We start from the raw sequence: 15,845 nt of genomic DNA on the forward strand, positions 1-15,845 counted from the left end.
GATTTGAATTTTCAATATCTTGAGTCAGTTGCTCATTTGTTTTGGTTTATAACTATTTAACCGTTATGTTGGAATAAATGGGAAAAAAGACAAAATAAAAAGTTTATCCTTTTCATTGAAGATGGTACCCTTGGAATACCTTAAAATATTTTACTAATTTATATTTATTTGCTATTAGAATGTGGTACTGCTGTGTTGAAGATTTGCTCGGTGACTGAAACTTGGTTAAAATTTGTGCATCCAAACGTAGCATGCTGTTTCTTACGTCTGCCTTTTTGTATCTGGAAACTTAATTTTTGCATGTAAATTGGATATTGGCTCTTCTACTTGACTTGAATGAGTGCATGTAATTTGCATGTGGGTCTGAGTTACATTAACATACAAACCTGAACCCGAGGAGGCATGTGCCTGTGCTGTAGCATGTGTTAAGGTGTGTCTGCAAGTTTGGAGCCAGGTTCTCGAAGTAGCATCTGACAATTTTAACTGGGTGTTTGACTGTGAATGCTCATCATTGTTACACTGTGCATAATTAAAATGTCATTACTTATTATAAACATTCTAGTTAATTTTTCAAATAAAACTAAATAGGCAAGGTTTCCACAGTCTGAAAAAACATGATGTGGTTGGCAGTAGATTCCACTGAGCTTTCTAAAATTTTCCTTGGATGGAAAGATGTTTCTTCATCTGCAAGTAGTTAGCTGGAATTTATGTGAATGGAGTACCAGCCAGATGTTAGTAGGCAATGGGGCTGAACAGCATAAAATACCAATTTAGTTGGTAGACTTGACAGCAATTTGAGTGGTGAGACTAGCAATGAAATGAAGACAGCTTCTGAATTCTGTCTCGTTTCTTTCACTTTAAGAAAGAAGGGATGCATTTTTACTTAAGCCAAATCAAGAAAGCTTAGAAGAAAAAAAAAAAAGAAAAAAAACCCCAGCACCCAAAAACCTAAACCTCTTGGAAAAAGTGCTGAATCTTCTCTAAATACTGGGCTTGAATTTCCATTGTATCAGTCTGGTACCTGCTTTACAACTGAAAATAAATCTCGATTACATTGAAGACACATTATTTTAATCACATAGCTGGATAATTATAAATTATAGGTAACTTCCAAAAAAATCCCTTGTTGTTGTTACTTGTATGGAACTTTTCATGGATGACAAAAGTAGAATTTGGCCCTACGGGCTGTGTCCTTCACAGGATGTGTTTCCTATGACTCGGTGTATTAACTGCTGATAACCCTTGCCTTTCTTTGTAGCCTCATTCTACGATCTGGTTGTTTCTCTACTGTGAAAGATCAGTACAAAACTTATGAATGATTAGAAAGGGAGGCATCTTCAGCAAATTATAAATTAGGGAGTCTGATGGCAGTATGAAAAAGTGCTACTTTTAATCAAGAAACAGATACGTAAAGACTGCTTTAGTCTTCCTTTCTTTTCCAGCGTATAAATGAGGTATGTTTGGGTATGTGAATAATCTGTGAAAATTGTTCAGAAAATAGATTACATCCTGAATTCATCTTTAGTTGTTGCAGCGATCTCTTAAACCTACAGTTTCAAATTACATGTAATTTATGTTATGCTGCACTTCTAGCAGGCTGGACTTAATGCAAACTAATTGCATTTCTGTTTCACCTTAGAGACTTCTGATTTCTTTGCATGAGATGACAGCTGTTTTGTGCTGATGAATTGCAGCTGTGGGAAACGCGTGCCTGTTGCCATTTTAAACTTGCAGATCAGATATAGAACAGCCTCTTGAGCTAACATTCAGTCAAGTATTCAGTCTCCTAATTTGCCATCAATATGTTGATTTCAGTGAGAAGCTAGAAGTCAATGTATTCTGCTTTAGACCTAGGCCTTCATCTCTGCTACTAAACCTGAGCCACCCTTGTGGGAAGAGTGAAGTTCTTAATCTTCTACATGGTGACATGGAATTGCTCTTTATTTTAAAAGAGCCTTGAAAGCGGATGTGGCAAATGACAGTAGTGAAATCAGTACTGATCCATAGGGATATATTGAAGCTTCGCTATGATTTTGATATGCTCCCTTTCTGGAGGAGGCAGGCATTTGACCAGAGCTGTAGGGACAAAAGCAAGGGGGAACATGATGACAGTCATGGAAAAGGTTACGGTATCCCTTGCCTGAGCTCCCTGAAGAATGTGCGTGGCCAAAGCCTCTTTCCCCTTGGCTACTTTGGGATCAGAAAGCCCTGCAATTGTAGGCCTTTGCGGTTTGTCTTTGATCTGTTGCACCTGAAAACACACTTCTTTGCCCTGTTTTTATCAACAGAAAGTGAGGTGATTTAGAGAATTAAATCACTGACTCTTCCCTATAGGCCTAACTTTAAATAGTCTGTGGATTGCAAAAGATAGGAATTTCAAAAACTTCTTTAAAACAAAAAAGTTGTCTCCAGGATAAGATCTGTGCAGTTTACTATGGTTGTATATGGCCAGGAGTAGTAAAGGTGTAGCAGGGATAATGTTTGGGTGTTTTTCACTCCCTGATAAATACTGCATCTTCATGTTGTGTTGCTAAGAATTAGTGTTGCTCTAAAGTCAGGGAGTATATTCACTTTTGTTCATTGACATTCATTCATCAACACACACAGTGCCCCAGGTGATTATTTTTAATCCCAGTTTAATTTCAGTGATCCAGTTTACAGTGTTTTGGGACTGACACCAGGATAGGGGGAATGAAATGGTATTTGTGTTTTGCCACAAGTAAGGAATTACTGTTATTCGGGTTTTCTAGATTTGTGTGGCTTTTTGATGTAAAAAAAAAAAAAATCCAAACTTTCCATCAGGTATGAGCACAGGAAGTACCATGTATATAGTGTATTTCCCCTTCTCAGATTCCTGTTGTTTTCATTGAAATTCTGGTAGACCATGTGGGAAAACAGCTTGCTGCTTACAAATATATCTTGAGCACTGTATCAGTTAATTTGTTTTGGCTTATTTACTAATTTTTGAGTAGTGTGTAGCCTAAGATGCATTTTTGAGGAAAAGAGGTGATGAAGGGAAGCCTTTTACCTCTTCATCCTTCATTTGAAATTGCTGGCCTCTCAGATAGGATGGAAGCTTTACAGTCAGAAGGAGAAAGATTTTGCAATAAAACATTTGTTGCTTTTTTGCATTCAAAAGAATTGTCTTTTTCTCTAATGATACTGATTACATAAGTACTATCATTGTTAATTAAGCCTTTAGATAGTGGCATATATTTTTGTATGTCCCATTTATCATCCTTAAAATAAGACGCAGAGCGTGAGAGCTACAGAGAGAGGAAGCTTTTAGAGTATGGTGTGTGGTATACAACTCTTGTTGTGGGCACACAGCTCCCATTAGAAGTAAGGCAATAATGTGGGTTGCGTGTCTGATTCACAACATGCTGCACTGAAAATGCAGTTTTTAGTAGCTGGTGAAGGTAGCTGTGAAGACTACCTAGTTAGAGGCAGATTTCTGTTTGGGGAGAAAAGACAAGTAGAATATAAGACATTTTAAAGCCTTTCTGTTGGTGACTTCTAAGCAAGCAGTAAAGCATTAATTGCAATAGAGTGTTTTCTGACCTGTTAGAGCTCTGGTTATGGGGACTTTAATCAGCTGATTTTCTTGGGGAGCTCTGGAAACCAAATCCCAGCTGTGTCAATATATGAGTATAAAGGAGACAGTAAAAGACTTCTAAATAGCAACTATTAAGTGTTTAAACTGAGATAAACGCTTACCTCTAGGAAGAAGGTGATTGTACTTTGGTGTCTTCCTCAAAGTGACTTTCAAAGTACAAGAAAACTCAAAATAGCACTTTGTTGAGGAATGTGTTCTTAAAAAGATCACTTCTTAAGTTTACGCTGGCAATTACGTCACTGCATCTGCTTGTTCAGGTGTGCCCACGCTGAGATGTGTGCAGACTTTGGGTGGTTTAATCAGTTCAGGTCTTTCCCCTTCTGAATCAGTTTAGCAGCCTCATGTATAGAAGGTTTAATTACTCTTGGTTGTCCAATTGCATATACATGACAGTAGAGATGCTGATTAAGTTTACTATGAAATTATAACGCAAATGATATGGTTTTTGTGACTATTTGCGCCATGCTTGCATTGCATATGGCTCTTAAGACATTCTGTTGGTGGCACCGCAGTATAGGGTTGTCTGAGTTGCCAAGACAACTTTTAGTTGTTACTGAGTGTCAAGTGGCAGTCAGCTGAGAATATTTAGCTAGCTATGTAGGTGTAGAATAAGCTATAGGATAAATGTCAAATGCTGACACTGGAGGAAATGCTGATATCATTGATAATAATCTGTAAATGAAACTATGCAAAGGAAGACGAATGAATACTTGTTCCAGGTACAGGAACTGTTTAAGATAACATGACTCAAGACAGGAGTTCTGGTGCCAGCTTGACTTGCAGAGTTAGATCTATTCAGGGCTTGGTCTTTGTGTACAAACACTGAGGAGGGATGCTGAACCCTGATGGTGACCCGATAACTGAATCGTCATTTGTTGACGATGTCAGGGTTGGGCTATAGGGTGCTGCAGCGCTTTCAGAACCAACCTGGTACAATAGAGTTATTACAAGTGGGTGAGTTTATCCTATAGTTCTTGAAACTGGCTGATTACTCTGGTGTCCAGGTGTAAGCTGGCAGCTTTGCTGCGATAATGGACCACCATCCCTGTGTGGAACTTCAGTGGCTGCTGGAGCTTCTCATGAGCCCAGAGACAGACATCAAGAGACTATGATAGGCTTGGAGCTGTAGCCTGTTCCTAGACTTCTAGTCTAACCACTGGAATGAATGGAACAATGAAATCCAGTTCACAAATTATTTTATTTTGTTCTTCTGTCTTTTTAGGAACACTTTATAAGTTTGATCTGGAAAAGTTGATGACTGACAAAATAATTATCCTCCTCTGAAGCCTCAAACATATGTTTAGTAGTATTGTGTTGTTTAATCTGTCCTTAATTTTTGTTGATTACATTAAAAATAAAAATCAGTGTGTTGGATGGATTGGGCAATCAAAATTCTAATATATGTGGGGTTTTTTAACCTTGGATACTCTTTCTATGCATGATACTTTAGCATAAGTAGCCTAAGCCTGTTTCCTTCGTAGCATTTCTGTAGATCCTCACTATTTTTAATATACCTCTGTTATATCTAAAGACATTTCAAATTTCTATGAAATTTGGAATTCTATATGGATAATTTATATAATTATCACAGTAAATTATGCAGGTTTCTATGCAACTATATAGTAATTCTTATTTGAAGAATTACTATTGTTGCTTTTGGTTTATAATTTCAGTGTCATTTTAACATAATTTCGATAGCGTGCATTGAAGCAATCTTACCCGTAGCTGTAATTGTCCATATGATTTAAGAATAAAAATAAACATTTAAATTGAAATTAAACATTTTAATATTTCTAAAGCAGGGTTACTTATCCTGCTTTTATTTATTGACATTCGGAAGTGGGATTTTGGTTTAAACGCTTTCTAACTTTGAAATGAAAATGACTAATGTGTTATTTTATGCTAACCATGGGTGATGAAGTGATTGATTTCATTTTCTCTGGGATAGCAGACAGCTCTCTTTTCTTAACTGTCTAGGACCTGCCATTGAGCTTGAAAAAGTAAAACCAGAAACAATTGAGCCTGAACCTGAGGTACAGAAGACCTTCAATGAGGAAGCAAATACATCATCGTACTATCCTGCCCCTGTTCCAGTAATGGACAAGTATATTCTCGAGAATGGAAAGGTATTTTAAATTAAATATAACATGAATAGTTTGTAAATGTCCATCAGGTGATTTTCATGTGGAATTTTTTATGACATTGGGGTTTTTGCATGGTAGCAGCTTATACAAACTTCCTCAACTTTTATAAAGGCATATTATTATGCCAAGGAAAATCATGAAATTACACAAATATGAACAGCATAGAAAATTATTCTCAGTGATGAGAGCATTGAATGCTCTGTAACAGAAGGAATATAATTATTAAATACACCTGCACAAGCACATTGGCATAGTCTTCAATCGGTGTCACACCAAATACAGGCCAGAGTCAGCAACCCACATTATAAAATTCCATTAGTCTGTTTAACAAAATACGTTTTCTAAACAGTCTTTTATTGTTTTTAGTGTGCTGTAGTCCTGTTGCAGGGAAGCATTCATGTTTTGGTTGAATTGAAGGGCAGTAGATAATTATGAAGCCTGGAATGAAAATGGGCTCCCTTGAATCTGGTAGGAGTGTTGCCACTGAATTGAGCTGATGCAGTGCTGCTTAACAGATACTTTTATAAAGTTGGTGAAATACCATCTGGCTACAGTTTGCCAGAACCTGACTGATAGTTTTTCAGACTTCAGCTGTTTAACACATTGTCTGCTCATCTACTGAAGTCTGCTTTTATAGCTGTTGCCACTGTCATTAAATGAACATTTTATTTCTTTTACAAAACTCTATGTCCTTCGGAATTGCCTGTGCAGATCCTGTTACTTAAGATATGTATGCATTCGGTACCATAGTCTGAGAACCTTTTAGGAGGAAATGTCCCTTTCAGCTTTGGTGCACAGTGGAATTACTGCTGGAATAGCGTGAAATATTACATTTCCAGATCTGTGTTACAAGATTGACTGCACAAGTGTCTGTCGTTCTTGAAGATGAATTCGACATAATAGTTGCGGACAAAATTTATGTGAAAAATAGAATAATCTTGACAGTTTGAAAGATATTTCATTCAGATAGTTTTTCTTGCCTAATATATTTAACATATATGATTTGCTTGTATATTTTGTGTATATTTGTGCAAGGAAAACTTAGCCTGTATTACTGCGAGAGTTTGGTTTACTTTGGTTTTTTTTCCTGATTAACATCTGTGGGATAGGACATGTCCTTAGTAATTATATGCAGCTTTTCTTGCACCTTTATCTCATCTGCCAGCTTCTTGGCACTTCTGTTGCTGAAGTTTTCTCTGTCTTTTCAGATATTAACATCTCTTTAACTTACTTATTGTAATTTTGGTCGGTCTTTAAGTTTGGCTATTTATTGGGACTTCAGCCAGCTCAGATGCCAGAAATGTGAACTAATAATTTATTTAGAGTGTTGGAGGGTGGTTTTTTTCAGTTTTCCTTAATTATGCCTTTTTTCGTTACTACTTTATTGACGTGCACCACTAGAGTAGTTGAAATACTTGTTTAGAAATCTTGCCTTTTGTGTCATTGGATTTGATCTTAGGATTCTTTCAAAGCAGATAAATCTCTCCCCTCCAGAGGGAGAACAGAGTTACTGAAAAAGAGCCTGTGGCATTCATCGAAAGAAAAGAACAGAAGGGGGGGTGTGAAGCGTTCATCTTCTGAGATACATTTTAGATATATTGCACAGGTTCGCGCAGTTATGGTGGTGAGCATTGCTTTGAATTTGCTGCTGTTTCTGTTGTGTTTGCTTGAAGGTGGATCCTGCAGTTGCTGAAATTGGGGGTAAAGTTCCCATTGATTTCATCAAGCCAAGGGTCTGGCCCATGGGGGCAGCTCCTCCAGCAAGAAGGAAATGGCTTCTGAATCTGGAGTATAGTAATATTCCCATAGCTTTGGGAGTAATAGGAAGCAGTACCGAGTCTGTTTTAAAGAGAGGTAAACTGAGACATGGACAGATTAAATTCCTTGCCGTAACAGTGCTAGAAATAGAAAAAGGGAGACATAAGATTTCTGTGTCTGTGGCTGTCTGTCACGTAATTGCTGTTACCGTAGGTGTTTCAAACCAGTGATAACTTTTTTAATAAATGAGGCATGTTCAAAGAAGAGATGATCTGTCTGAAACATAAATATTAAAAGTATTTGCTGTAACTTGTGTTCTTTTAAATAACTTAAAGCTAATGAATAATGTAGTAGCTTAAGAGACTAAACAATCTTTAGCAAAGACAAACCCTAATTTTGGCAGAGGGGAATCAGATTTTTCATCAAATACAGCAGTCGACAACCAGTGTAATATAGGCATCCAAAATTTGGCATGCCACATTCCTAATCTTAGTTATTTTCTAAGTACCTTAAGATAACTGTAAAAATGAGTTTTTCCAAGATGAAAACGGAAGTAACTAAATTACAATTGTAACATGACTGGTTTCTGAGCACAGACTGCTCACTCTGATTAAAGTTGTCTTATAAAATATGTAGAGAGTACAAAAAGAGTGTGAATTTTTTTAAGCCATTATGAAGAGGCTTGACAACTGAGAAGGAAGGAAAAAAAGGGGTGTTCATGTTATGCCTATTATTAGTTCTATTTCTGTCCATTACAAAATCTAAATACCACGTGGACTTGTGAAAAGCTTCTTAGAATCCTTTTAGTGTAGAAAATTCTGCAGGAGAGGCAACTTGCTTTATGGTTTTATGCTTTGAGGAAGTTAAACTTTTCATTTGTTTTTTTGTAAGGTAGCTGGTAGCCAAAGCATTCGTATTTTTCTATTTAAGTTTTTAAACAACTAGTTGCTTTTGAAGGATGCAGTCATAATAAAAAAATTTATTTGGGTCATAGCCCTCATTAATAATTAAAGCAGGTTTCCATTTAAAGGAAAAATGGTATTTGGTTGAGTACAGGCAGTAAAATTATGGGTATATAAAATTTTACAGTAGTTTTGTCCAGTTTTCATTGCATTTAATGGGACTTATGTGATACTGTTCGGATCTCTATGGATAGCAGGCACAGTTTATGTAATGCCACATGCAGGGAGTAAAAACATGAAAAACTAAGAGCAAAACAGTTAAGGCAGAGTTTCCTAATATAATTTTGTCGTAGCATTTTGTTCACAGGGTTTTCTTTAATCATGAGGAGGCAGTAAATTTTTATTAAAGTGTTAGTGTTTTGGAAAGAACCTCCATTTGATCAGATTTTATGAAACCTGCATTTTGGATATAACAATCCAACTGGTACATATTTTTGGTATTTTGCACTTTTACAGAATCATCTGAAAGTGAGTTCTATCTTCTTCCTTTCCATTGTAGTGAACTCTTATCAGTAATTAGAACAGCCAGGTCACGCATTAGCTTGTCATGGCTGATGAGCAAGTGTGAGTCCAACCAAATGAAGTTCATCACCATGTTAACAAAGCTTTCTGTGTGCAGAGGTAGTTCAGGTGTGTGCACTGTACTTCAGGAATTAGGAGCATGGACATACATGGTACAAAATATTCTCTGTGGCTCTGCACAGGGCCAGCACTTGTGTCCAGTTGGGCTTACTGGTTGCACTGATGTCAGACCTGGGCTGACTACTAGTGGAGTTATTTTCTTTGCTGTTGCTTGAAGGTGTCCTGGTTATCAGGAGAACTGTCAGCTCAAACGTATGTAGCGCCAGCCTAAGGACAGTACTCAGATTCTCATCCTGCTTTCATCTTAAGTCTGGAGCACTCAGAATCTTGGGGTAGAGATACGGTGTAGCTCTGTGAGTGTCAACGCTGAGCAGTGCTCATAAGCAGAACTAGACTTGAGCAGCTTCCTTCTGGAGATGCTACAATAGCTTCACACAGCATTTCCCAGTACCCACATTATCCTGCTTTACTACTTCAGTGAAATATCTCTGCTAGCCATTGTTTGGATAGTGGGAAGTTTATGATGTTGCAGCAATAGGTCATTGCCTTACCACAAAACAGTGTTCACCTGGGTAGACTGATCATACATGATAGGCAGGCTTCATGATAGAACTGGAAGTTTTACAGAGCTTCCAAACTCCCTTTGCTTATATTGAAATTGGAGCTCTCAAAATCCCCTTTTCCCCCTTTAGTTACTGTAAATGATCAGGCTGAATTTTATGAACAGGTACAGGATACAACTTAGGAAGTATTTCCCCCTTTACTGCCTTCTAAATATGCTTTGGGTAAAGCCTATTTCAGCCAAAGGGAAGCTTTCGTAGTAAAGACAGTGTTTCATCTTGCTCCTGAATTAGGCTGGTGCAACTGCTTGGTTTATATGCTGTGCATATCTATATAATACTGGATGTGTTTACTGTTTCCTTCTGTCTCTGATCATGACCAGTCTTTCATGAGGTAGGCTATGCGTGGGGAGGGGGGAAGTAGAGGGCAAGAAGAACTGACTACAGAAAGGAACTATATAAGAGGTTGACTTGAACTCCCTGACCCACAAAGTTGAAGAAGCTTCAGAATTAGGCAAAATGGATTTGTTCAGCCCTAATTACTGTTGTTATAGTACCTAATATTAATGTTCCTACAGCACTTGGATACTGTTGTGTGCTACATACCATAGATAAGTTGTTATTATTACTACCTTCTAGGTCCATCTTGGCAGTGGAATTTGGGTAGATGAGGAGAAATGGCACCAGCTGCAAGTAACACAAGGAGATTCAAAGTATACAAAAAATCTAGCGGTTATGATTTGGGGAACAGATGTTCTCAAGAACAGAAGTGTCACAGGAGTTGCAACCAAAAAAAAGAAAGATGCCGTTCCCAAGCCACCTCTCTCACCTCACAAATTAAGCATTGTCAGAGGTAGGTTATTTGAAAACTTTTGCTTCCTGCTTTGGAGTTTAACTATTAATCATTGAGTTGAAAGATGCTTCTTTTCAGCTCATATAAAATTAACTGATTAAAAATTGTAATTCAGATTGCTATTGCATTGTGAAGTGCATACATATCCAGGAAATGTAAAACACATTGCAATAGCTGTGCACAGTGCAGGCCTTCACAGCTGAAGAGTTGTACTTTAGTAAGGTTCAAGAAGATCATCACTTTGATCCACTTGCAGGACAGGACTCTCTGAGCCTGGAGAACAACATGTTGTTCTGGTGTTCATTCATAACATAGTGATTTTTTTAAAATGCATATATTCCTTTTAACAAGCCTGAGAGTAGCTTTACCACTTCTTTCATCCAGAATCTAGCCAACTCTGGCATGAGGCACAGAAACCAATATAGCTGTGACTATAAAAATACGCATACCTTCAAAGGCAAGAAAGAATAGTTTCCCCCTTTTAAGTGGAGAAAATGGAAATAGTAAAATTTAATTGTTGCGTTTCATTTGGAATTTGAATAGGAAGTGTAAAATGCTGACCTATCTGGCAGGAAAAATTGCAATGACACTTTCAGTAACTGCAAGCCTGAGTCCATGCATGTAGTGGTTTGAGAGAGAGAAGGCCTCCTCCTTTATATAAAATGAGTAGTGACTTTCAGTCCCTTTGTATCATCATGCTTGTGTTTTGCATTCATTTCTGTCTCTCTTGGTATTTCAGGCTTCTTTTTAAGTCAGAACTGAGTCGGTTCCTCATGGAATATGTGCTGAAATTGGAATTTTAGGTTTTGTGTCTATACTAAATTGCAGTAGGGCTGAAAGAAATCCCCCTATTTGATTGAGCTTCATTACTCTGCATTTCCTGTTCTTAGTTGCTATGTGCTCTTAAGTATGAGCTCTTTAAGAGCTGTTGTGATCTGCCTTGCAAGTACCATGTTTTGGAAGTAGGAGATACGATTCCTTGAGAGAGTGTGTGTGTGTCTGTGTTGTGTGGGGAAGAGTTGGAAACTGATCTTTGTACTGTCATCTTTCCTAGTTTGTAAGAAATGAGTAAAAGACATGGGGCTTTTTTTACTAATCTGCTTTAAGAAAATATGTGGAAGTGCAAGCTATTCCATACTGATTTTCTAGTTTTGGCTGGGACTTTTTGGTACAATCCTAACAGTGTAGCAAAGCAATGATATATTGGCCATGTAAGGAGTCAACTCTGTGGCTGTGGCTACCCTTGTCAGCTCCTAATGGGAAAGACACTTGGTTACCCAGATTCACACCCAGAAACACATGGTAAAAAGGGGTTATTGTTCACTGGCCCATTGCAAAGAGCTTTCTGGTTTCCCTGCTGCTGGAGGCTGTTGCTGCTCAGCACTGCTGGCAAGGTTGCTTATCTGAGAATTTCTTCTATTTCAGTCAGGGCCAGTCTGTGTTGCTTGAGCCATTTAAATGATAGTTTTCTTCTAATTCCCCTTGTTTTGACTACAGTGAGTTTGGGAGTATGCTCCAACAGGTACATGGTGACAGTCAGATGGGGCCCTTCCCTTTCTTCTCTTCCATACCTTTATACTGTGCAGCAATACAGCTCTTCCCAATTTCCTCATTTTTCTGTGTTTTCTGTCATACTTTTGCTTCCAGCCTCAGCCCTTATTTGAATTCTACTGTTCCACACCCTGGTTTTCCATGTTCCTCTTTCCAGTGTTTATTTCACTTTGTCTTTGACACCCTTTTTGTTAGACTCAAGACTGTACAGTCTCCTCTTGGATCAGTTAAACTGCTTTGCCAATGTTTTAGGTGGCAGCAGACAAACTTCCTATAACAGCAGTACTGGGTAGCACGTAACCATGATTTTCCACGATGTGTCCCTTGCATTTGCATCAATATTAGCAGGCGTTGCCCCATCGTGCCAACAGTCCTTCCTGGAAAGCTGGAAGTGATCAAATAGGAAGGTGTTATTACATTATGGAGAAGAAAACAAAAGAAGTGGCAAATAGATGAATGGTGAAATGCAAGGAAGTTAGAGCTTACATGGCCAATGACTTGGGTCAGGCATTACAGGAAGACGTAAATCTACTTGTTAGTCTTTGAGGCCTGCTTGAATCTTTGGTCCAGTCAGAAATACAAAGGGGTCTGTATGCTCCTCTAAAGCCAAAAGACAAAGAAGAAGCAGAACCCCAAAACCACTCATTGGAGCCCCTAAGCCAGCATCCTTATGTGACTACTAAAATGTCTCTGCAGCCCCTCATAGAGATGGAAGAGGAAAACCTGTGATGATCATGGGTCTGTCTGGGTCACACTGACTTCAAGAATCACAGCTGATGCATGAGTTCTGTCAAGTGATTCTTTGTTTAACATTGTGGCTAAGCTAATAACATACCTGTCTTTTACTGGAAGTTCACCTTACTAGGTGGATCTGCCGCAACCTGGGAGTATTGCTGAGGTGGTTGTAGTACAAATTCATCTCCTACAAACACACTGGGTTCTTCAGGTTCTCAGTGGCATGCATCTTCTTACGTGCTGTATTTCAAATCATAGTTTACTGATGATCAGCACTTCAGCTATCAGGCTGCGTGCTGATTAATTTTATTTATTTTATATTTAGTACATCTTACCACATAAAATTCACATTATTTTAGATGTTCTCATCGTTCTGTGGACACAGACTGACTAACTTTAATAGATTTTTGAACGACAGCATTAGCTTTTAATGTGTCTGATACCTCTAGCTTCTTAAAAATCCCTACTGTGTAGTATGTAATAAAGAAATTATAAAAAGTGTGATGCGTGAGCACTGTTATAAACCTTGTTAATGCAAAATAACCTTTTATAAAACTTCTGAGAGGTTTCAAAATGAACTACAAAGCGTGCATAGTACTTAATTTTCATAACTTTTTAATATGATGCATTAGAAATGTTATAAACCATGTTAATTAAACGATAATCTCTATGGCTTTCTGTGTATGAAGCAATAAATGGCTACTGGAATAGATTACTAGGCAAAGCAGAACAGAGATTGTTTAATCAGTCTGGGAAGCTTATACAACCAAATACACTGGTCTGGTTATGAAGACAAAAAACCAAAACGTGCCTGGCTCGAGGGAGTTGGGTGTGTTGCACCACCTCTGATTTTAGTAACCTCTGCAGGATTCTGGCACTGAACTACTGACTCTGTGGAGCAGAATGGTCTCGACTGTCACTGCCCTCATTGCTTTTGCAGTTATTACTAGTCCTTGCTTTTTGTATCCCAGTTAAGTTCACAAAGGGCATTGTGCAAACATGCAAGAAGATGGCTCTCACCCTGAAAAATCTACTAATAAAAGCAAAATACGCCCAGGGACAGGGCATATTTTCTAGTTCTAGTGAGGCTGTTCAGCAGGGAGAAGATCCTCAATCTGCTGTGGAGATATGGACAAGTGCAAGAGTTAGGCAGGCAAGACTGATGCTTGAAAAGGTTGGATTTAGCCTTCTTTCTGTATAGAAAGCCTATTAATGTAGTCACAGCATAACTGGAAGTTGGTCATGCCAAAGATTCAAGCCTGGTGAAAAATCTTGTCTTTAACAAGGTAGCCAGTGAATTGATGAAAGCTTCTGTGTCTTGCAACATATATACACAGTGCTTACTCAGTGCTGACTCTTGAGTAGTTAGCCCAATACAGGGCTATATTCTTTTCAAAAAATATCCTAATGGCTCTTTCCTTTTTTGTTTTCTCCCCAGAATGTTTGTATGATAGAATAGCACAAGAAACTGTGGATGAAACTGAAATTGCACAGAGACTCTCCAAAGTCAACAAGTACATCTGTGAAAAAATCATGGATATCAATAAATCATGTAAAAATGAAGAAAGGAGGGAAAGTGCAAAATACAATTTGCAATAAATTTTGGATTTTTAATAAAGTCTTAGTGTTTTACTTAAGTGTTGTTTTTTGATTTGTGTGGCATTTTTGCTGATGGGAGAAGCTGACTTGAAGCGTTACTCTCCTTCTATGACTGATTTGTTTTTTGAGCGGTTCTGTCAAAAGCCTTTCTATGGTGTAACCTGCTTTTAAATAATGTAAGATATATTGTAAGTCCACTCACAATGAAACAGTGAATTTTCAAAGGTTTTTTCTAATGAGTTTCAGTATGTTACCTGCAGTTCTGTATATAGGTTGTAATTCTGCAAACACCAACCCATTTTGCCTACGTTTTGTTTTGCTGGAGTTAGTTGGATCTAGGTGCAGTAAACATCTGCTTAGAAGGAAAAACTGTACAAAATCCACTTTGCTATGGAAAAGGGTTTTATTGTATTTTACAAAGTGTTTTTCTGAACTGAAATTTTAATCGTTTGTTTTTATAAATCTTTGTTTTGATCTCTAACAATATATTTGCTCAAAAACACTCAAAGAATGCTTCTTTTTCACTTATTATCTTGTAGATAGATCACCATTACTGTCATAGTTTAAAAAACAAACAAACAAAACCCAATATCAAAGGACCCAAAGCTCTAACTTGTAAAATCATGATAATTCATTAAAAAAAAAATAATCTAAAAGCAGTTCTTTTTCAGGCACCAAGACACTTTACAGGTTTCTGGTTATGGTACAAAGCTCTTCAGTATGTCTGTATTACTGTTCTTGTAACACTCTATTTTTAGTGTATTTGTATTTACAAAGAATTTAAAGATTGCCACGCTATGGCAGGATTATGTATAATAGAAAATTTAGTACTATTTCCTCTAAGCCCATAATTTACCAGTGGACACTTTTAGCACAAATTTAAATAAAAAATACAAATAATTTCCTACACTGAAGTTAGATTTGTGATGCAAAGTTATAAGGAATAGTTTGTTGTCTGAATTATACCTTCTTGTAAGTGAAAGAATATAACCTGAAGCCTTGTTTCATGAAGGATTTTGAGAATAAGGTTTCTAGAGATGACTTAGGGCTGTACGAATCAATTTTGAGGATTCGTATTGGTGATCATAGTAAACCTTCCATTTGTTTTACGCACACAGATGTGATTATCTGCCTTTCAGGCTGTCTGTTCCTGAGTATCACCATTTGTTCTACTGCAGAAATTCTGCTTCCTGTAGTTTTGAAAGAGTTACCATTTCTTATCATCTTCCTGTGTCACTGGTATATCTTAATGTTAAACTTATTTCCATGTCCCGTGTGCATAGATAACTTGAAAGGAACAGTGCAAGGGTTCTTTAAAGGGCTGGGGTGGATGGAGGAAAGGGGAAGGGAGGGGGGGAGGAGGCAGCATGCTAGAACTGCAGTACCTGTTTCAGAAGTGATGGAGGAAAAGGCCATGTTGTGTCTTCTGTACACCACATATGCTTAAATAAGGTCTTAATTCAAGGTGCAAGTGTTTGTTTTATG

General features: G+C 37.6%; 2 protein-coding genes across 4 annotated transcripts in view; both read left to right on the forward strand.

Moving 5' to 3' along the window:
* Positions 1-14,393, forward strand: part of BEND5 (BEN domain containing 5) — a 32,484-nt gene extending 18,091 nt beyond the window's left edge. For all 3 annotated transcript variants that reach the window (XM_064455130.1, XM_064455129.1, XM_064455131.1), the window contains 3 exons: positions 5,594-5,742; positions 10,262-10,475; positions 14,200-14,393. In XM_064455130.1, the coding sequence (XP_064311200.1) occupies positions 5,594-5,742; positions 10,262-10,475; positions 14,200-14,360 (524 nt within the window). In that variant the 3' untranslated portion in view covers positions 14,361-14,393. The remainder of the gene's footprint in view (positions 1-5,593; positions 5,743-10,261; positions 10,476-14,199) is intronic.
* Positions 1-15,845, forward strand: part of AGBL4 (AGBL carboxypeptidase 4) — a 984,974-nt gene that overhangs the window by 604,926 nt on the left and 364,203 nt on the right. The window lies entirely within an intron of this gene.

Source organism: Phalacrocorax carbo, chromosome 6 (assembly GCF_963921805.1).
Source record: "Phalacrocorax carbo chromosome 6, bPhaCar2.1, whole genome shotgun sequence".
In the NCBI taxonomy this organism is placed as follows: domain Eukaryota; kingdom Metazoa; phylum Chordata; class Aves; order Suliformes; family Phalacrocoracidae; genus Phalacrocorax; species Phalacrocorax carbo.